Below are 23937 nucleotides of genomic sequence, written 5' to 3'. Positions count from 1 at the left end.
GCTATTCAGTTGTTTTTAGCTATTTTGACACACAGTGTTATCAGTGGCACCTGAGCTATACCCATGGCAATGCATGTGACAGTTCACCTTCTCAGAGCTCTTCTTTCAGGCAGACATCTTTGTCTCAAATACAGGATGTTCATATTTTCTTTGCAAACACAGCAAATAGAGATTTGCTTTAAAAAAAAGTTTACGTTTTAGAAGAGCAGGAAAAGAGTGTGGGGGAGAGGTCTGCTGTGCTAATGCCCACTACTTTAATTTGAACCCTTAGGGGTATATCCTTTGTGCCTATGCCTCTGATTCTCCGAATCAGCATTGAATCTTCAGATTCGGCCGAATCGAATTAGGGAAGGTGATCCGAATCAACAAATCGAATCACTGTCCCTGATTTGGGCCAAATCTGAATAGACTAGGGCCCACTTCACGCAACCCTAAAGTATGCTACTTCCAGGAGATACAGTTGGGTTTCAATATTTTCTGTACTTTTGGTGTGTATTAAAATTCTGCGCATTTCAGCACGGGAAGACGTTTATTAAAGAACAGCATATAGGTTATAGTGTACTCTTTGTAAATACTTAATAATGCAAGGTCATTTTTTTTCTTTCCTGTGTATTGCTTTGCCTTCTTCTCTAGTAGTAATCTATCACAGTCTAGTAATGGTATTACTATACTAGAAGTATTTGATACTTGTTATCCTCCCTAGAAAGATTCTGTAGTTGCAGTTTGTTTGTCATGTAGTTAAACTGTTGTGGTTTCTTATGTTGCTTTGTCCTTCTGGCTTATATATTTTCTCTCAACATTCAACTGGAACAAATCCAAATGAATTTTTAAGAAGATAAATCATAGCTATTTTCTAAGATACTGGTTGAAATTGTAAGACTATGGTTCAGTGGGCCAGTGGATGGTGACATCATTGAACATGAATGCTATTTAGCTTCTTATAATTAAATGAAAATAAATTTGAAAGCACCTGCATCTGTTTTGCGATTGTCTTTGTGTATATAATTTGCATAACAAGCAGTACAAAAAAACCTGACATATGGTCTGTTCTTGCCCTTTAAAGATCAGATTGAGTCTCTTCAACTAGTTTCACTTAGTCTACCTGATGAAGTTGTTTTCTGGTTGCTTCTGGGCATGTTATACCACAGGAGGCAGATGGACAAAAAGCTGGCTTTACACACTAGGCAGGACTCCAAGAGAGTTGAGAGAGACTTGTTTTGACAAAGAACTTAATTAACATTACACTAAATACATGACAACAGTGAATACACTAAATGATAGTTTCTAGTATGCACTTACCATAGGTTAAAGCATCTTTTTTTTTCCAAGTGGAAAGGTATGAGGCAGAATGTTGATTGACATGGGCCCTAGGTGGAATTTCCCATAATAAACAAAAGAAAGGAAAATTGCTGTCAGAAAATATTATTTAAAATGAGTTATTTCCACATTAAAATATTTTTGTGTTAAACTGTGTGTAAGTCTGTTATTTAGCTTCATTGCACTTATTGCATATGTTATGCCGTGGCAAAAAGGGGCTGGTTGTGAAACTGGAACAACTGAAAATCCTGAATTTTCCTTTTCAGGCAGTTACTCATGCTCATTTATAATTTACAAGACTATGCAAATACACAGTCTGCCTGTCTTTGTGTTCTTAACCAATTTTAGGAGTGAGTATATGGCCATGGGAACCAATTAGTAGTTCAGAGTTTGCATATTCTGAGAATGTATTAATAGTCAATAACTGTGTAGGAAGCAAAATGGATTGAAGTTTTCAATCATTCAAGAGTTAGTGAATTCTCACATATTTATGATTGCCATAATACATATTCATGTAAATATGAACATATATTCATACTGATATATACTGATTCATATTCATGGGTGTGTGCGTGTGTGTATGGATGTATGGATTGTTGTGTATATATTGGTATATATATATTGTTTTATGTATGGATGGATTGTGTACGTGTGTGTGTGTATGTATGTGTGTGTATATATATATATATAGGGTTGTATGTGTATATGATTAAACTGTATATTGGTTTCCTGTGTTGCTTTGTTTTTCTGACTCATATTTTTCCTCTCAACACTCAACTGGAACAAATCCAAATGTGCTTTTTATTAGATAAATCATAGCTATTTTCTAAGATACAAGTTGAAATTGAAATACTATGGTTCAGTGGGCGCGCACACGCATGCTCACTCACATATTTGATTATATATATTTGATCATTCATGTAGAAACACATATATATTTATGTATATTAACATTAAATGGTAGCATTAGACACAGAGGAGAGTGATTGTGGTTTTGAAACCCGAGTCATCTTGTCTTCACGTCATCATCAAAGAGCTCCTGGACAGTATCAAAGAACTAAATAGGCAACACATTTGCAGCTAAAGATAATAGAAACATTCGTTCAGATTTAAAGGCACGCTGTTCTTTTCAGATTTAGAGTAGCTTACAAAACATATAAATGAAGACGGTATTATGGGGAAGCACACATTCTTCATGCAGTTAGAACACGTTCACTGCATTGGAGGCTTGATTTGTCCTTCTCTGTAATACGTCAGTGTAATTTCAAAGGTTTTCATACTTGTGTTTTCCTATGCATTATTTGCAGTGCCATTCCTAATATAAGGTCTTCAAGACCAAAATGCAGTAGATTTTAAATCTTATTTTGAAAGTTATTAATGAGGCAGGATCATAGCCACACACCTTTCTTTTACTTGTGAGGAGCAGAGGGGATAGCACAAAAGGAGGAGAAACCCATTTCTCTAAAAGGCAGAACCTGTTCTTGTGTCCTCGTACTCAGCTGTGATGGTGCACTGGCATACCCAGCTGGCTGTCTAACACGAACTAAAACCATGCATGGTATGGAGATGAGCAGAGAATTAGAGCCCCCAAGCTGCCTCATTCCCTGCCAAGCAGGTCTTCTGTCCTTCTCAGAGTCTGGTAAATAACTCTTGAATTTGTAATATTCCTTATGAATTTGTAATATTCCTTATGGAACTGTGACTAGTGAGATTAGTGTAGAGTTTCCAATGATTGCCAGAACTAATAGGCTTTAATTTAAAGATGGGGAAATATCTCTAACCATTTTCCTTTTAGAGAGAGATCTCCAAATGTGATCTGTTCATTAGGAACATTTTTCAATGGGGGAAAAATTCCACCATACAGTCATAGACCCTTTTGTGAGGTAAGGCAAGCAAAGTGTGCACATTAGTGTCCAAAAGTAATTTTTATATAACTTGTCCTTTTAATTGTAGTTGTGAAACAGGAGTAGCAGGTGTTATTTTCTGTCTCACTCGTCATCTGTAGGGATGGACATGGTTTTTAAAGATCTACAACTAAAGAATCTCAAAACACACATGTTCTTAGATCCTAACCCTGTGAGCAATAGAATGGCTTCTCAGGTCCTCTCCTGCAGCAACATGCAGCCTGAAAAAGGAAAAAGAGATGAGGAATTTCTATAACTGCCCTTCACAGCACAGAAGGGGAGAAAGGGGGGAGCTCATTGTACTATGCATGTCTGAGAGTAGAGGGAATAGAAAATGACCAGTGGTTACCTTCCCCTCCTGCTAGAATCCCCACCTTTTATATTGTTCCTAGGAGAGTTTCACTTAGCGCATGTCTAGATGGGGATATTCTTACCATGCAGTTATTACAGAGAGACTAGAGTGCTTTATATTCACACTTTTCTTGGTATCTTCCCCTTGTAGACAAGCTCTTACACTTAGGAAGTAAAAAACAACAACTTGTATTGTATTGTATGGCATAACTGTATTTCCTTATGCTAATCAAAATCAGGAACACACAAAGAAATACACCAGTCTCTAACACTGTAGAAAAAATATTTTGTTTCTGTTGCCTTAATTAACGTCTATATTGAGACTGTCCTGGTTTTACTGTACAGGCAGTACTCAGACTTACAACATAATTGGTTCCTGATAACTGTGTCTTAGGTTGAAATGTTGTAACTCGGAACTGATTTTCCCATAGGGACAATGTTTTAAATGGGGGATTTCCTGAACCAAGGCTCGATACCCTATTTTCACCAAAAATAACCCAGAATGTTGTACTCGATCAATTATAGATGAGTAATATAGCTACATTAATGTATTTATATTGTAAATAGCAATTGTATCAATTTGGAAGGACTTCTTTGAGGTGACTTTGCTGGACTTTTTGAAAGGTTCTTGGTTGGACTTTTTGAAGGGTTGTTGTCTGGAGTCTTCTCAGGAGTCTTGGCTGCAGGTTTTTCTGGAGTCTTGTCTGCTTTCTTAAGAAAGTGTCCAAGGAAGTCTGGACAAATGCTCTCCAGGCAGATGAGTGATACAGTGAGCTTATTTGCTTGCGTGGCATTGTTCGCTGGTGTGTGATCAGATTAAGCATTGTAAAGTCGAAACCGATGTCAGAAAATCGAAACGGTGTCAATTTATAAACATTGTAAGTGCTGTTTATTGTAACTCAAAACATTCTAAGTCAAGGACTGCCTGTATATACCTTTAGGAACACATTCATAAGAAAAAAAGAATTGGAGAACTTAGTATTTTGTCCATCTGAGGCCAGATCCTGTCCTGATTAATATTGTTACTTTTCAACTTAAGGTGATAACTTGATGATTCCTGATGTTACTGTAAAAATACTAGTTCTTTAATTACATTCATTAAAATTATACAAATCTTTCAACTTAATGAGGTGAAATAGTTTGATGGGATCAGGGGGGCTTATGGAGTCCATGGTGGGGATGAGGAGTTCTCTCCCCCAACCTCCAGAACTAGGGGCAGATTTTAGCCCCCAGAGCCCCCCTCCACCCGCAGATGAACTCCCACCTCACCCCCCCACCTGTCTCCCTACCCAGCTTATTTGTTTGGCTTCTGGCACTGGCAGATGCTGGTAAAACTGGCACTGGGAGCAGCTTGTGGCATGGAGGGGTTTGGTGGGCAGGGGGAGGCATTCATAGATTTTGGAGTCGGAAGGGACCCCAAAGGATCATCATGTCCAACCCCCTGCCCCAGGCAGAAAAAGGATCAAGGTCCAATGACCCCAGCAAGGTGCCTGTCTAGTCTCCTCTTGAAGACCTCCAGGTTAGGTGATAGCATCACCTCTCTTGGCAGCCCGTTCCAGATTCTGGCCACCCTTACTGTAAAAATTTCTTCCTAACCTGAATCTACTCTCCACTAGTTTATACCCATTTTTCCCAGTTCCTCCTAGGAGTACCTGGTAAATAGCACATCTCCAACTCTCTGTTGTCCTTCCTTGATAAACTTACAGGCTGCTACAAGGTCTCCCCTTAGACATCTCTTGTGAAGGCTGAAGAGATCCAGATCCCTCAATCTCCCCTCATAGGGTCTTGCACAGAGGCCACTAGTCACATGAGTGGCCCTCCTCTGGACCCTCTCCAGATTCTCCGCATCCCTCTTGAAGTGCGGCGCCCAGAACTGGACACAGTACTCCAACTGCAGCCTGACCAATGCTGCATAGAGGGGGAGCATCACCTCCCTTGATCTGTTGGTCATGCATCTGCTAATGCACGACAAGGTGCAACTGGCTTTGTTGATGGCTTCGTTACACTGCCGGCTCATGTTCATCTTAGAGTCAACTATGACTCCAAGATCCCTTTCAGCCGCTGAGCTGCTGAGGAGGTCATCCCCCATCCTATAGGTGTGCAGGGGATCCCTCCTCCCTAGGTGGAGTACCTTGTATTTGTCTTTGTAGAATTGCATCCTGTTTCATTCTGCCCATTGCTCCAACCTGTCCAGATTGGCCTGTATCTGCTCCCTGCTCTCCGGTGTGTTAACTTTGCCCCATAACTTGGTGTCATCTGTGAACTTGGACAGGGTGCTCTCCACACCCTCATCCAAATCGCTGCTGAAGATATTTAATAACACCAGTCCAAGGACCGAACCCTGTGGGACACCACTGCCGACCTCCTTTCAGGTCGAAGACAATCCATCTACCACCACTCTCTGAGTGTGGTCCCTAAGCCAGTTTGCCACCCACCTGACTGTGTAAGTATCCACTCCACAGCCTGCTAGCTTCCATATTAGAATAGCATGCAAAACTGTATTGAAGGCCTTCTTAAAGTCCAGGTAGATTACATCTGCCTCAGCTCGAGCATCAAGGCAGTGTGTTAGCAGGTTGTAAAAGGCTATGAAGTTTGTCAGGCAGGATCTACCTGTGACAAACCAGTACTGGTTTCCTTTCAGTATCAATTCCCCTGCTGGGTCTTCACAAATGCTCTCTTTAATGATTTTTTCCCACTATTTTCCCAAGGATAGAGGTAAGATTTTCCCAAGGATAGAGGTAAGACTGACTGGCCTAAAGTTACCAGGCTCATCCCTTCTCAAAAATGGGCCCTTCTCAAAAATGGGCACCATGTTGGCCCTTTTCCAGTCCTCAGGGACCTGGCCAGAGCACCATGAGTGCTCAAACAGCCATGCTGGCGGCTCAGCTATGACATTGTTCTGCAGGGGCCCTATGATACACTGTGCCTTCCTTTTGCTCACTATATATCTGCAGAAGAACTTTTTATTGTCCTTGATGGTTGTAGCCAGCCTAAGCTCCAGTCCTGCCTTGGCCTGCCTAACTGATTCCCTGCAATAGTGTGCCTCCTTGGTGGCTGGTCGCTGCTTCCACTGCCTATAAATCTGTCTTTGCCCCCAGTATTTTCTGGAGTTCCCTGTTCAGCCAAGGGGGATTTTTTGTCCCCTTGCCCCCTTTCCTGTGTAATGGAATAGTCTCCTTTTGTGCACCAAGGATCACTCCCTTGAGAAACCGCCAACCCTCCTGGACCCCCATAAGCTTGATGCTCTTGAATTCAGCCACCTCACTAACTAGCCTTCTAAGTTTACTAAAATTTGCCTTTCTGAAGTCTAACACTTTAGCCTTGCTGGTTATCTTCCCCACCCTTCGCTGAATTGTGAATTCGACCAAATGATGGTCATGATCTCCCAGGTTACTGTGCACTCAGAGGTTACCCACAAAATCATCCCCTGTTGCTAAGACCAGGTCTTAGCAGGGCATTACCCCTGGTGGGACTGGTCACCTCCTGGGTTAGGTGGAGGTCCTGCACGCAGTTGAAGAACCTTCATGAGCAGTTTGTTTTGGCCGTCTGCTCCTCCCACCAGATGTCCAGGTAATTTAAGTCCCCCATGACCACCACCTCTTGTCTGAATGGCCTCTGAGAGCTGCCTGGAGAAATACCAGGTCTAGCTTGTCGTCCTGATGAGGAGGTCTGTAGTAGACCCCCACTACCAAGTCCTTTTCCCCTGGACCTCCCTGTATCCTGCATTGCCCATCTGGGAGTTGTGGGGGAGGGGAAAAAGACTAAAAATAGTCCTGTGCCAGGGAGGAGGTAGGAAAAATGAAGCCCTGGGGCTGTGCTAGGAACTGTACAGAAGTTTTAGATCAAAATTGAGTGACCCAATCCAAAGTATACCTCCACAGTAGGGTTGACTTAGATCAGGTCAGCCATTTTTAGACTAATCTAACTGTCCTGAACTACTGTACAGTTCACGCTTATAGCTACCTAATTAGTATAAGGTCCTCACCTGGGTGAAGTAATTTAGTCCAGGCAGCCATTTTTAATGCAGTCTAATCTCCCCCTCACCTGTAATGTCTGTACATAGCCTTAGTTAAAGCGGTGAAACCTTTTGTTGTGGACTTTCTTAAGCTGCATCAAGTAGGATTTTCTATCAGTTTAGCTTCCTCTGTCCACATGCAGAGTTGCAACAGTTTAGTTAAATAAATCAGATCAATGTTCCCCACCTTAAGGCTACATAGATACCTAACTGTGTGATAAGCTGTTGTATGTAATTACAGGGTGTCAGTTGGGGTACCTGGCTATTGCATGCATTTTCCCCATGGTAAATGCAAAGCAGCTTACAAATGAATGGCTTAAACAACCTTACATTTACTTTGGGGTAAAAGTGTTTACACAACTCATTACCCCACAGTAGCTGTGCCATAATTATACTGTCTAGCTTATCTCACAGTATGAGTCTGTCTACCCCGTACCCTTAGGTACAGTTAGTATAGAAACAGTTACTGTATGTCCTCAGAATAATTGGTTCAGATTTAGACCAGTGTTAACAAAATTAGTTTCTGACCCAGGGTTCCTAGTATCCACCGTATTATGCAAGGTATCTGTTTCTTATTTTTCATTAACATTTTCCATTCAGTGTTTTTATTGATTTTTTACACTGCTGTAATAAAGACTGGGGTAGATCAGTCAAAGCATCTTGCCACAGCTCCAAAAGTATGAGTTCAGTCTCTGCACTGGACTTATGCCAAAGGCTGCCTGCAGTTGACCCAGCTATAATTGCATATCCAACCATTTGGGGAATTGATGACAGCTGGCTGTGATGCTGACCATATCACTCCCTTGTGTGCTGTAACCATGCTAGTCCAAGGGGCTGCTCAGCTTGTGTGGATCTTTAACCTTAACCTTTGTAGTAAAGAACAGTTTAGAATGCATAAACCAACTCCCATAGCAGTGGACCAGCTTTAATCAAGTGCTGGGAGGTCACAGCTGCATTATTGGAATTTTGAAACTAAGTTTTGTATGTTTTTTTATACTACTTGGGAAACGTTATCTTTCTTTATAAGCATTTTATACTGTGGGCAACATGTGCACAATAGCCTGTTGTTAAATACTTAAAAGCAGTTTAACTAAGGATAACTCTGGTAAGTTCCTCTCGGTCAAATGTGCTATAGTTAGGGCATCTTACATTAGTTAGTCTCCCATGGTTATCACTTCTGTTTAAAACACCTTTAGTTAAGACTTCTAGAGGTGAGGTTGCCTTGGTTCAAGGATGGCCAACCTGTGGCGCCCATGCCACAAGTGGCATAGGCAGTCTCTGTGGGCACTGACACAAGTGATATTTGTCAAATTATTGGCCCCTTGAAGGCACTCTACAGCTGTGCCCTGACAGAAGTACACGGCTGCAGAGTGCTTTAAAAGTGTTCAGTTGTGTGACACATTAACCCTTGTGTAATGAGGGTTCATATGAAGGTTCTTCAAAACGGAACCCCTTCATTAACTTCTGTCTGTCTGTGCCCGTGGTGTTGTCTGCAGCAAGGGAGAGAGAGAAGGGATGGAGACGGAGCTCCAGGCTGGGGTTTGCCCAACCTGAGTTGAAGGGGGATTTGTGGTGGGACTCCAATCCACATCCCCTCCTCCAGCTGAGGCTACACAAACTCCAGCCTGGAGCTGCCTCTCCTCCTTTCTACCCACTCTCATCCTGCAGACAACATCAGAGCTGGGAGGAAGGGAGGGAGGCCATGGTTAAGGAAGAGAGGCTGCAGACAGGCAGCTCCTCCTGAATTGGCTTCAAAGTGGAGCTCAATCCCACACACCCCTGACCCAACCGTGAACGTTTGTTGGGTTGGGGGTGGGGGAGGTTGCTCTAAGTCATGGCACTTTCTTTTCCCTGACACTTCAAATTTAGGGTGTCAGGGAAAAGATACAGGAATTGGGAACAAGTAAAGAGATTTTTATGATTTGGGGAACCTAGTATGACTTCTGAATTTTGGTTGATCTTGTAGTTATGGAACTACTTTAAAATTAAAGCTTCTATAATTATGTGCCCACCTCTCTCAAGTACTCAACTGTTAACTGAGTGGGGAACCTAATGAGGTTTTAATCCATAATTTTAATAATGAATTTTAGGTTTTTAATCACAGAATTTGTAGAGGGGGTAGCAGAGAATTTGCAGTTTTTAAATAGAAAAACACAGGATTGTTGCACATTACTAAGTAGAGAGGGAGAGAATTTTCCAAGTTTAGTGTACTGCCTATTGCACTCATGACAACTGTTCCTTCATTATTACTTGAATGGTTCTTACTTGTTGAGGCCCTACAAGACGCTTATAAAGACAAAATACAATATGAAGACAGTCCATGCGCCCAGGTGCTTACAATCAAGTTATGAAAACATGGAAGATGTGTACTGCAAACTCCCACAACAGAAGGAGTATTACAACCACACATACATATGTATACACAAAATGGGTGAAATCTTAGCAAACCAACACAGAGTTGGCCGGCCTGGCCCAATGGTACATGGACTGGGAGCCACGTGCCATCAGTCTGGGTGGGCTCTGTGCCTCCATGTGGGCCTTCCAGCACTCCAGTGGGAAGCCTCATATGGAAGCAAGCAGGAATCCACCTAGTCTGATGGTGCACGACTCTGTGTTTCCGTGTGTGGCTTCCCACCTGGCCCAATGACACATGGCTTCTGGTCCCCACACCATCAGGCTGGGCTGGGCCGGCCCTCCATGTGGGGCTTCCAGCACTCCAGTGGGAAGCTGCACATGGAGGCATAGAGTTGTGCGCCACTGAGCCAGGCTTGCCTCCACATGTGGTTTCCCACTGGAGAGCTGTAAGTCCCACATGGAGGGCCATTCTGCCTGGCCAGATGGCGCATGGAGGGCAGCAGCAGCTCGGCACTTGCCCGAGCCTCCAGCATGCCACAGTGTTCCTTGAGCTGCAGCACTGTACTGTGACTACCACCACCTTCTCGTAGGAGTGGATTGCAGGGCAGGTGCCCTGGCTGTTCAACACAGATAGGCATGCAAGTAAAAGACCCTGCCTGTCCTACCCCTGGCAGGGCGCAGGGATGCTGCCTGGGTTCTCCCATGTTGGCCTAAGAGTACCTACAGGCACTGTCCCACTCCTTCAGCCCTCCCCCTACACACCCCTGCCCTGCCTCCCACCTGATGGCTCTTCTTATAGCCTCCAACCCACCCACCAGCCCTGGCTGTCACCCATACTCAACTCCCCCCCAGCCCTTCCAGTGCCCCCCATTCCTGACCTGCAGCCCCCTACCTACCTCCTTAGCCCTGCTGGAGAGAACCCCCAGCTGGCTCTCAGCCTGCTGAAAGCTTCACCTACCCCAAAGGCTTGAGGAGGGAAAGTGTAGTGGAGCCAGGCCCTGGCTGACTCAAGAGTCTCAGGCCCTGCCCTTTCCCCCTCTCCCTCCCTTTTAAAACAGGGATTAGGGTTTGCTGCCTTTTTTGCAAGAAGCTCTTGCAGGCTGAAACTCTGCCAGCCTGCAGAGAGCTCTTTGTAAAAGTGGAAAATCTGTGTTTCTCCCTCAAAATGAAAAATCCACTTTTTTTTCTCAGTTGAAAGGAAAAAATCCACATTTTTTCCATGGGAAATGGAAATCCTGGATCCCTGGTAATGTGTATGCATGCACACTACCAGAAATTGGATAAAGTAGACAGACATGTTCGCTGATCTCCCACCATATTCATTAGCACAAGAGCAAATGACAATTGTTTTAACCAAATTTAAGTAGGATCTTGTTTTTGTTTGTTTTTTTACTGCTTCATTTCTCTTTTCTTTTACTAGTTCGTGCAAGATTTTAATTTGATATTTGTGTCTGCACAAGTTTTAAATGCATGGCATGTCTATTGTCTGAAGGCTCTTATACAGCAATGGTATTTTAAATTCACAGTGTCTGACACAGCTAATGATGGTTTCTCCCTGAACACTCTTTGTTGATTTGTATGCTTGTAGCATTAAAAAATAAACCTTGTTTCATATTGTTATGTTACATTCCAGAGCCTTTTTTTCTTTTTTTTTTTGCTGTGGGGAAATGAAAGACTATAAGAACATAGACAAGATCTCAATGTTTTAGTTTCATTCTGTTATAGAGCATATTTCTTTTGCAGTTTTGAACAGATCTGTGTTTCGGCATGCAGTATGGCAGATTTTATTAAGATGTGGGAAATATTCAAGAAATAACCATTTTAAAGGTTAGATTAAAGATAAATTATATTAAGCACATATTTCAGGCTGTGTATGGCTAGAGTAATCAGATAGATATTGATGCTGAAAGGAGGAATCCAGTATTCAAGGGGAGGGAGAGAGGAAAGGGATTTTGCAAGTGCTTTGTAAGAAATGTTTCCATTTCAGTTTTGATTTATTTGGTCATGTTTCCCATTGTAGCACCATGGATGATTCTCTTGTCAGCTCATTTACAAAGTGAACCTAAGTTGTCGTTCATTTTCATTTTCACTTGTTTGATAGTGGTATAAGTGACAATAGACTCAGTTCTATTGTTTCCAGTACATTCTCAAATATGCCTGCAGGTTTACTTTTGCCCTGAAAACAGAAACCATTTAAATCCAGTACTGACTGCAGGTTTTAGTTAAATATTTAAGACAAGCAGGCCATAAGGCAGAAGTTTGGCATATTGATCAAAATGTATTAAATTTTTGTGAAATACTGGTCTTTTATCAGCACATCTGCCATGGCACCAGGATTTTTAAAGGTATATGTGAGCTGGAAATAGCTGTTCGCATTGCATATTCACTGGCTGCTCACAGGGTGATTTATCCACGTATTAACATAGCCTGACCTATTCAAGGCAATTATGACCTGAAAAGACAAAAAAAGAAAAATAATAGGTCAAACAAGTGAAGTGGTCTGTAGTAATTCAGAAAAAGAAGTGACTTATCATTAATTCATTACACACATTTGGTATTTTGTTATTTAAAAAGAAAATAAATTATTTTTTCATCATAAATTTAAAAATTAATCTTATGGACTTTTGTCAGGGAAACCCTCTGGTAACAGAAACATGATTGCTTACTAATAATTTCCACCTTTGTTTTATATTGACTTGTTTGTTCATATAGAGTCATTTGATTGAGGCCTGCTGTGGTATTATTGGTTGGTTTACTTATTGTCTTATCACTGGTGAACTTGTTTTGAACCAAACAAAAAAAAAAAGCCCCAGTGCACAGTGTGGATAATTATGTAAAGTCTGCAAAGGTTTATATTGAAAAAGTATTCAGTTTGTTTAGTGTCAAATAAATACATTTAAATGTTTCCCATGTTAGAGAATAGTGATAGAGACCAAAGGCAAACATTTTTAAGTACAGAAGTAGACAACTTGCAAATTTATTCCAGAAAGTGGAAAATATTCCAATTTAGAAATGTGGAAAAGGCCCTGACTGTGAAAAGCTATGAGCATATAATTGTAAGACTTCACTAGGACTACCCAGCATGTGTGAGATTTGTAAGGACGTGTGAAATCATTGAAATTGAGACCCATATTACTTTGGAAAGTTGCTTAGTATTCTCTTGGTCTGATTCCTTATTAGTAATATGTGGAAGATAAGGCTATTTCTTATGTCATAGGAATGGCGTGAAGATTACTTACCTAATGTTTTAAGATGCAGAAAAGATTTGATGCAGAAGAGGAGTGCGATGTTTTCCTGGAACAAAAATTCTCCCAGGAATACGGAATATATTTTGTCTTTAAAAAAATGAAGTATTGTCTTGACTCTGGAGGTCACTATTTTTCTCCTAGCCGTGTAGTCTTTTCCTCAATGCCTTCATTCAAGTACTCATCCTAACTTATAAGATTATACCTGATGCCCCAAATGCTTCTCTGCTCTCACTCTCCCCATTTCTTATATTCCTCCCAATCTGTTAAGCTCCCTACAAAGCTCCTTTCATCTGTTTTTCTTGCTCTCAACTTTATGCCTTTTATCTTGCTCTCCCCTATTTCTGCAATAGTCCTTTACTTTCTATCCTTTCTCTCCTAAAAGTCCAGTTCTTCAGTAATCTCCACCTCTTTTTTTTTCCATTCACAATCCTGTCAACCTCTCTTTCTTAAGCTGTATTTTAGGGTCAGTAAGATTTGAGGAGGTACTTCAGCTTCTGTAAGGATATAAGTTTTCAAGTCTCTGGAATCTATGAATACCAAGGTTATCCCATCACAGATTTGGAAATCTGAATCTAAACTTTATTTCTTTGACTGAAGGAGACTTTTTCCAAGTATAATGAAATCAATGTAAAAAGGAATGTGTTTTCTCTGCTTGTTCACCTGATACAATAGCAGTGTTTCCCAGACAGTTGAGGAGTGCTGCTTAGCAATAGTTAGACAAGGAAATCAAAAGAATGGGTATTCACACTTGTTTTACTCTTTGATTTGGTTTGGCAGTAGATTTTGTGATATACTAAAAATGTTCTCTCTTCACAGATAATGTTAGAAGCAGGTACTGATGTATGCTATAGCGTTGTAGATTATAAAGGGATTTGGGCAAAAGGGGTATTTCATTTTTTCTTAAAGTCCTCTTATCCTGCGAACATTTATTAGAGTATCCTCCCCACCATGGCAGATGAGGGCAGGGGGGACTACCTCCATCCTCCTTAGTTTTAATGAATATATTCAAAGTTATCCTTGGTATAAGCAGGAAGATGCAAGTAATTTATAATTTGCTTTATGGTGGTAGAAAAAGAGTTTCAGAGAGCTAAAAAATAGAAGAGTAAATATGTACTGAGTAATATCATTATTGAAAAGTCTTCTGAAGAATGTTTGGTTTTTTTTCCTTAATATTTGGTTTCAGGACTTCTGATGGTGGAAAAACAGTGGGTACCATAGAAGTCAGCTTTGTGAAGATGGGAGAGATAGAGGATGGGGAAACAGACCACATCACAACAGATGTGCAGGGACAAAAGGTAGGAACTCAATCAGCTCACTGCACAAATTAAATTAGAACGATCAGCTGTGCCAGATGCCTGTATTACTAATATCACACTGGGGTTTAAATGTGTGTTGTTTAAAAAGCTAAAAAGAAACCCTCTCTGGAATAAAGCAAAATGTTTGCTTTCTAAACTAAAAATAGATTTGTTCCAAGTCATATTCTGTTCTCATAGTTTTTCCTTATGTGGTTTTTTTAGAACAAAAGTATTCATTTTACCCTCAATTAACCACTGCTTGAGACTGTCACAATATTGTATGAGGTACTTTAGCTAGTTCAGTTCCCTGTGCCGTACTTGGTAGAGGCATTAAACTTTAATATTGTTAAAATCTTCATGCAAAGGGCAAGTCAAATGAGAACGTCACCATCTTGTGAAATAGCACAGGAACACATTTTCAGAGAAGCAAGTTTGGAAATAAGAGGCTGCATCATGAATGGTTTTACCACTTTTCTTCTGTATGTTTAGAACTGTGGGCCACAGGTCTGAATTCTAATGATACACTTTCTGTTTCTGTACACTGTTCTTCTCAAAAGATACCAAAGCACTTTTAAAATGTTAAGCCATTGTAAACAGGTAGTTTTTTCACTCGCTTCCAAAGCAGCCAGGAAATGATGTGAAGAGTCAAAATGTGCTTCTTTTTCATGAATTTGGCTCTGTTAATAGAAGTTGGCACAAAATATGCAACATGAACTACAGTCCTTGCTGCCACCTCCTGGGGATTCAGGCCGACCTAGATAGGCTCAGAAGGTGGCCAGATACAAACCTGATGGCCTTCAACATAGAGACATGCAAGGTCTTCTACCTCAGGAGGAAGACCCCACATCATACCTGTCGGCTTGGCAGTACTTCACTCAGTAGCCCTATGTCTGAAAGAGACCTAGGGGTCATGATTGACCACAAGATGTATATGAGCCTCCAATGCGATGCTGCAGCTGGCAAAGCAAATAAAATCCTGGCTTGCATCTACCGATGCATCTCAAACAAGACCCAAGATATCATTCTTCCACTTTATTCAGCCTTGCCGAGGCCATAGCTGGAGTACTGCATCCAATTCTGGGCTCCACACTTTAAAAAGTATGTGGAGAAGCTCGAGAAAGTCCAGAGGAGAGTCATGTGCATGATCAGAGGTCAAGAGAGCAGGTCATATGAGGAGCGGCTGAGAGGCATGGGACTCTTCAGCTTGGCAAAGTGTAGGCTCATGGGGGACTTGGTGGCAAAGTATATCGGGGTGTTCATTAAGACCTGGGAGAACATCTGTTCACCAGGGCTCCCGCAGGGAAAACAACGTCTAACAGTCAGAAATTGCTGGAAGACCATTTTAGACTGGACATAAGGAAGAACTTCTTTACTGTCCGAGTATGCAAAGTCTGGAATAGACTCCCCGCAGAAGTGGTGCATGCACCTACTCTGGACACATTCAAGATGTGCTTGGACAGTTATCTTGCTGGGGTCCTCTGACCCTAACTTTCTTCCTGCCCAGATGATCTGACGAAGTCTCTTCCAGCCGTAATGTCTATGAAATCCTCAGGCTTGATTGTACCACATTTGGGATAGGGACAGACATTTTAAAAGCCCGAGCCTGATTTGATTAAATCTTTTCAGGTTAGTCTGACTTGGCTAGACTGAATCAGTTTGTAACTGTACAGACATCTCAGAAATGGAGACACATGCCTGCAGTGACTCAAGCTAGAAGCTAGGGGGTGCTAAAGCAGTCCTCCCTTCCCTTCCATAGTGCTGAGAAGAGTGGGGCGTGGCCAGGCCCCAACATGATGCTCTGATTAGAGAGGTCTGCCTGCACCATCCCAGGCTTTTCCCAGCTTGCTGCTCAAGGGGCAGGAGTGTTGCCAGACCCCTGTCCTGGGCTACACTTTGAGGCAAGGGAGGTTTGTGCAATGCATGCATCTGTTGATGATATGGAACTTTTCAGTCTCCCTCACTGCTTCTTTATACTGTCTGCAGTTTACTGGCAGGCAAGCAAGCCAGCAGGGGACAGATAACAGTGTTTTATCACCCCATCAGCAAAGCAATAGCCTCTCTCATTAGTTCAAGCTCTTCTTAAACAGCTTTTTCCAAGGAAGGAAGGAGAGATCTTACCAGCTGACCTGTTGATTAGCAAAAATCCCTAAGTGGACACTGTCTTTTCTGCCTGTCCCAGTGAAATTGGAGACACGCAGAGAGACACCTCTCAGCATTATCACTTGCCTAGGGTCTGTGGGGCTGGGGTCCGTGCTATGGGAGATGGGGGGGAAGGGGGGATTCCTGCTTGAACAGCAAGGGTGGGTGAGGGGGACAAGGGGAAGCCAGGCAGACCCTGCTGAGTCTGCAGTCTCTGTTAGAGCTCTGGCCTAGGAGCAGAGGGGAGGGGTCAGCGCTGCTGTGGAGCAGAGAACCCTGTCCATCCCAGAAAGCATGCGGGGATGCTGGGGGAGACTGGTTTAATTTAAACCAGCAAGGGGTCTGAGACCGACATTGCATAAACTGGCTTGACCCAAATCAATTAAGTCTGATATTACATTCAACCAGGTTTATCTTAAACCAATTTCAGCCATTTTGAAACTGGTTTGTGTACACTGAACTTATGCTCCACCTGTCACCCAGAGCCTGGCAGCACTCAGCCTCAGCTCCCAGACAGCACGCGGTGTCCTACCGAGCTGTGCTGCACCTGTGCAATGGGGCAGCTGCCATGCAGATGCCAGGCAGGGGGGTGATCCCTGCTGCCCTGTGATGCATGGGGGGGCTCTGCCACGAGCACCCAGAGGCCTTGATCCCTGCTGTATCCAGTGAGTGGAGGGGGGAGTTGTTTTTTTGTTTTTTTGTTTTTTTAAGTGCTGGGAGGCTGGGGATGGGGCCAGGTAGGGTAGCCTTGCGGGCTTCTCCCATGGCTCCTCCCCACCTGAGAAGAGGCAGACACAGCTGGAGGAGCCATGGGAGAACCTGCAGCTGCCCGGCTGTGCCTGTCTGTCCTCAGCCGATTTGAATCGGCGCCAAATCTCCAACTCTGATTCAGCTGAATTGAATGGGGACAGTGATTCAAATCACCGAATTGAATCGCTGTCCTCCAAATCCAAATGGAATACTTCCTTATTCACACATGCCGAATAAACATTCCCTGCTGGGCAGCTCAGGAAGAGGGTGGAATAATCATTGTCCTGCAGGGGCCTGGCCATGGCCCCCTCACCTCTGCCCTGTGGAAGCCCTAGCACCCCTCAGCTTCTAGCCTGAGCCATTGCAGGCATGTGCCTGCATTTCTGGGATGTCTGTGCAGTTACAAACCAATTCAGTCTAGCCAAGTCAGACTAACCTGCAAAGACTGAATTAATCCAGGCTCAGGCTTTTTGAATGTCTGTCCCTTGCCTAGAAGTCCATCAGCGTGGAGATGACCTGGAGAGTCCCTCTCAGTTGAAGCAGCTGAGTTTGTTTTAGAAAAATGTAAAATAAAATATTTGGATTTTTCTGCAAATAAAAGTCTAAAATATGTTTTGATTGTGGAATTCTAACAAATATACTTTTTGCCCCAAATTGGCATGAAAACTTCACATTTCAACCAGCTCTAATAAAGAGGCAAATACTGATTTTTGACTGCAAAGAATCCCATACTAGTGTAACCCATGACACTGCTGGGGGACTGGGATGAGAAGGTGAGGTGACACCCTGCTTCCCCCCACTTTCATTCTGACGCTCTACCCCCCTCAGAAAGTGCCCAGGGCTCACGTCCTGCTCATTTACCCACACTACTGATACCAGCCATAGTTTTATCATGTATCTCATCTAGTGGCTATAGAACCACTAGCCATTGTGAGTGCTGGGGGAGGAACATTGCATTTGTCCTGGGACAAGTTGTGCTGTGCCTGTTTGCCCCAGAACAGAAAGGTCACAGGGTTGGCATGAACACGCATTGTCCTTCCAATCAGGGTTCAATGTGCAGCCAAATGCACTCTCACTTTTCTGCACTTGATTCACTGTTGTGATCCTGGAACAGCAGTTCAGAAGCACTTCACAGTGTCCATAGAGAAAATGTTAATACTCCTTATCCCATGAACCTTTTTTAGGGTTTTTCTTGGGACAGCAAGTATGGATATCTGAATGATTACACTCTGTCCTGGGATAAAATGGTTTTTCCTCGGGCAAATGTGACATCTGATTGCAGCCTTGGAAACTTATATTCATCCCTTGCTTTTTATTCCACCCCTTTGGAAGAGATGTGTTGAAGCCACAATGGCCACTGCATCCTTGATGCATCACTAACAGTTGCAAAGCACTGTCAGTCTTTCCAGCACCTTTAAGAATGTTTCCTTCTCTCCTACTCCATCTTGAACAGATTTAAGCACAGCAGAGGACTTTGGCTGTTTGCTAGTGGTTAAGATTCAAGCCTGAATGAAATGCAAGAAAATAAGAGAAGTTGATGTGCTGCCTTTGAAAGCAGGAAAAATCTGACATAATTTAAAATATAAGCTTTTAAAAATATATTAAGATTGAGAATTATACATGAGAGTAGGGCCAGAAAAGAAGCCTTTAAAAATGAAGTTGAAGATTGATGTAGAAAATAGTGCTAAAAATGAAATCATCAGGTGAGGAAAGAGATGTTGGGAAAGAATAGTAAAAAAATGCATGTTTTAAAAAAAGTGCATATAAGTTACTAAGAGTCTCCAGCAATAGCCCATATGCTTTTCATTAAGGACACTGTTTATAAAAACATTTAGAAATGTCTCTCCCCATATCTCAGTCTTATGCACTATTTTATTAATTTCAGACAACACACAGTTTTAATGGGAAATAATATGAATTGCTCTAGTAATGGCTTTCATGTTGGATAAATAAATTCTGTGTGTGAAATAAGGTGGTATTTGAGCTGGTCAAAAAAACAGAAATATCATCCTGTAGAAGATTCTGAGTTTTGACATTAATTTGTGCCAAATCTTTCTAGAAGGTAGGAATTTCACCATTTTCCAGGAAGAAGCATGCTGAAAGATTAGGTTTTAGCTTTACTATAAAAATTGAAACAATGTTTTAGGCTCATCAAGAGACAATAGTTTGATAATTGCTCCATAGTAATTTTGATTATATGGAGATATTACCATGTAGGAGCAGCAAATGCTTGGTCACTGATGCTGTGAGAAATGTCACTTCCTTTGTTGCCTTTGGAAACCAGTGTTTTCTTTCCTGCTCAACCCTCATGTCCATGGAAAAAAAAGAAAAAGAAACGGCATCTCTCCCAGTGGCTGAAAATCTCTGGCCGCTGTTCTGCAGTGTCTGCTGCTTGCACTCAGGGTAGAGTGCTGGCCTGTTATACCTCTGGCTTTTTTTGTTTTGTTTATTTTCATATGAAAGTCATTTCATTAACACATTTTTACTTGCTCAAAGTGTTATGTAATGCCATATTAGTAATTGTTTTGAGCCATGAAGAATAATAAAGACAGGTGCAATAACATATGGTATATGTTTAAGGATCAACAAGTCATTCTTTGGTGCTTTTTCCATCAACCATGAGTTTAAAATTGTTCAGCTTTTTTATTCTGGCTTAATGATGTAAGTCCATGGCTTAACTGGGGGGGAGGGCAACTCGGGGACCAGCCCCATGTGGTAAATCAGAGTGGGTGCCAGAATGGCAGCCCCCAGGGGCCTGCATTGGTGCTGCAGCCCATTTAAGTGACCTTGCACCAAGGCAGCAGCATCCTAGGGCACTGCAGCCACAGCCCCTGTGCGAGAAGATAAACACTTACTCCCCACTCCCATTCTGCCCAGGGCATCAAAATTTAAAGTTACATCTCTGGTGTCAGTGTCTTGTCATTAATAAAAACTGTATTGTTTTGCCATTGTTCTCACGAGAAGTAATGCTATATATATACATAGGCAGCGCATAAGGGGGGTCCCAGGGAGGCATGCGCCCCCCCTGCGATTAGCCACCACCAGCTTCTGAGGTCGCTTGCTCCTCACACAGCCACCACCGCCTGCAGGCAGTCCCCGCTCACCACTCGCTGCTGCCGACAGTGCAGACAGCAGCTGCGGGAGGTCCCCACTGCCCTGTCCCTGCCACCACCACCGCATGCGGGTGATCACGACGCTCAAGAGGCACACATTGTTCATGTGTGTATATATGTGTGTGTGTGTGTATGTATGTATATGAATATTATTCAGTATGCATGTGTGTGCATGTGTACATGCAGTTTCATATTTTATTAACAGTTTCCAACTACTGATTTTTTTGATGGAAAGGTAATTGTGTTAGTGGTTGCATGTGAGAGTGAATGTGATGGTGACAGAATGTGATGGATCTGTTACCGAAACCCCTGGCAAACATTATACTTTCACGTAATTATTATTACAATAAAACATGGAATAAGCCACAAAGTTATTACATAAAATGTATTAACTTAATAACAAAATGTGTAATAACTTTGTGTGGTGTTCCCATCGCAGCTGAAACTGAATGTGTGTTCAGCACTTGAGAGTGCAGTGGAGCCCTTCAGAAGCCCATTTCTCCCAGGCTGGGAGTTCCAAACAGCTAAGTGGTGCTTGAAGCCACAGGCAGACCAGGCAGTCAGCTTACTATTTGCCAGTGCAGAGGAGCCAGGCATCATGACTTCAGCCTCCCTCCACACTGGCGATTGGGATTTATCTTTCATCCCACAGATATGCCTCCTGTCATGTGGCATTCATGTGCATGTGTGGCATGGCAGGAAATGTGATTGTTGGTAATCATGAATTAGATCCCATCATGCTTTCAGCTGAACATCTGTCAGTAGCCTAAAAGCTGAGAGCAGCCATGACCATATTTAGTGTTCATAGTATAACTAAGAATGTAGGAATTCTCACAATTGGAGCTAATGGCTTGTTATTGTGGGTGATTTGTGTATATTTCTGAGAGATGTAAGCTCTCTATGTGACTGAAAACATGTTCTTTGCTGTGCAACTGTTCCAGCTGCCTTGGTGGACAGGTAGGCAGGAAAGCATTGAAGCTATTGGGCTAGGGACAGACATTCAAAAAGCCTGAGCCTGAACTGATCTTGGCAGGTTAGTCTAACATGACTAGACTAAATCACTTTGTAACTGCAAAGACATCCCCTCTAGACTGAAAAAATGCCAGCACATGCCTGCAGTAGCTCAGACTGGAGGCTGGGGGGCACTAGAGCAGCTGTTCCTTCCCTTCCACAGCGTTGAGCTGAGCTGGGACCAGATCTGGGCTGGATGCTGTGATTAGGGTGGGGTTCCCCCCTGCTTGATAACAGAGCATTTGTCAGCTCTGTTATCAGCATTTATCAACCCATCAGAAAACAAAGCCTTGCTCATTAGTTCAAGCTCCACTTAAACAGCTTTTTCTGAAGGAAAGAATGCAGGGACATTTCCAGGTGAGCTGTTGATTAGCTCCAAAAAGCCCTAAGTGGACATTGTCCTGTCTGCCTTAAACAAAATTAGCTAGCATACCACATGCTGGCTACAGTCTGTGTTGTGGGAGAGAGGAGGAAGGGATCTCTGCTTAAGCAGCGAGTGGTGAGGTGCAGCAGAGTGGGCATGGAGAAGGGGGGCAGGGGGAAGCCAGCAGAACCCTGCTATGCCTATAAGTCTCTGCCAAGCTCCAGCCAGGGAGCAGAGGGGAGGGGCCAGTCCAGCTGTGGAGCAGAGAGCCCCGCCCAGTCCAGAGAGCATGCCGGGATGCTGGGGGAATCTGATTTAATTTAAACAAGCAGGGGGTATGAGACAGACATTGCATAAACTGGTTTAACCCAAATTAGTTAAGTCTGATACTACATTCAACCAGGTTTATCTCAAACCGGTTTCAGCCATTTTCAAACTGGTTTATGTGCACTGAATGTTTGTTCTGTGACAGGTTTCAACCAGTTTTTGATCACTTAAACCAGTTTATGTGTAATGTCTGTCCCTAGCCTTGCAGTTCAACCATCTCCCTCCCTGATCCTGCCAGGATTGAACCAGCTACCACAGAGAAGTCTTACACTAATATGTTTTATAAGCAGTAGAAATTATTACATAAATCAGTTTTAGAAGATGATGATAATGACAGATAATGTGTTCTAAAATAATGTCCTGACGCACTATATTTTAAACTGAAAATTACTATCTTTGACTGCAACTCATGTGAATTTTCATGTAATCACAACCCTAATCCCCAAAATGATTCTGTTCTATTTTCTAAGTAATTCTTTTTGTCACAAGTGGCAACTTAAATTTTAAATACTCACTCTAGTCTTCATCCTTCCCACCTATTTAGTATTGCATTTGCACTACTACTACTGAACTATGGAACTGCTTGCCTCCTATGTTTCCACAAAAGCCAACCTGAATGAGAGCTCTTGAATGTGTATTACATGTCAGAAATGTTGTGCTCTGCCATTTTTTTTGCTGGCAACATCTCTTTTCTGCGTTTAGGGATAATCCTTCATGCTTTGCCTTCTTCCCTATAATGGCTTGGATTTGAAGCTGAGGCCTCTTCGTATGGCTAAGATATAAAGGAAATAGGCAAATTAGGAATTAACAGTAAAAACCCACTTAAATATGAAAATGTTTCATAGTACCACTAGGATTGGAAATTTGTCAAATATTTGCCCAGAAGATATATATTGGCTTATATTTTGCTGCAGCAGCATCTAAAGACTATTGTATGCTAACATGTTATATTTTTTCCTTTTTAGTGTGCATTGGTTCGTGAATGTGCAGCCCCTGAAACTATAACTGGTAAAGACAACTTACCTTTGTTAAATGCAGGTATGTGTTTTAACATTTATAATTATGAGAATAATTAGTGTTAAAAAGCTGCGTCCATATGTGTGTGGGTGTGTCTGTGCATGTGTGCGTGTGTATTAGTAGAAGAATTTAGGGGAGGAAATTACAAAATCTCTATGGTACAAGGCTATTGAATATACTTTTTAAAATGTGTTGCTCCATTTAATATTCAATTGATGTTTAATGTTTACATATACACTGTACTGATATGTTTAGAAAAACAAACTAAAAAGGATACTCAAATAGTATATTAGCAGCTCAGACCATAAAATGTGTAATCCACTTGCATCCAATCCATCCAACACATTTTAAATTCCCATTTGATTCAAAGGCAGCGTGCTGTTTGTTTCATATTTGCAATATGAAATGAAGAGTTTCAGAAGTTTGAAAAATTACTATCTTGCAAGCTTAACCCGTAGAAGCTATCTTTATTCACTTGAGAATGGTCCTGTCCCATTGATCTCTTACATGAGTAAAAATTTGTAGTCTGGCTGTTACATAGCACTTTCTGATACTCTTGAATTCTTCCTCACTTATGGCCTGATCCAAAACTCACTGAAGTTGGTGGAAAAACTCCCAATGACTTCATTGGGCATTAAGCTCTTTTTGCATGTGTGTGTAAGATTTGGAATTGTATTGCTGAATCTTAAAGCAGTTATACTGAATATATGTTAGGCGTATAATGTCAGCTT

General features: G+C 42.2%; 1 protein-coding gene across 3 annotated transcripts in view; it reads left to right on the top strand.

Annotated features, from left to right (window-relative positions):
- The window catches only part of INPP4B (inositol polyphosphate-4-phosphatase type II B), a 385552-nt gene that overhangs the window by 168845 nt on the left and 192770 nt on the right, over positions 1-23937 (top strand). For all 3 annotated transcript variants that reach the window (XM_019534402.1, XM_019534401.1, XM_019534403.1), the window contains exons 8-9: positions 14374-14485; positions 23155-23227. In XM_019534402.1, coding sequence (XP_019389947.1) covers positions 14374-14485; positions 23155-23227 — 185 coding nt within the window. The remainder of the gene's footprint in view (positions 1-14373; positions 14486-23154; positions 23228-23937) is intronic.

The sequence above is a fragment of the Crocodylus porosus genome, unplaced genomic scaffold, assembly GCF_001723895.1.
Source record: "Crocodylus porosus isolate Cpor-Errol unplaced genomic scaffold, CroPor_comp1, whole genome shotgun sequence".
Taxonomy (NCBI): Eukaryota; Metazoa; Chordata; order Crocodylia; family Crocodylidae; genus Crocodylus; species Crocodylus porosus.
This window is presented reverse-complemented; position numbering and strand designations above follow the sequence as displayed.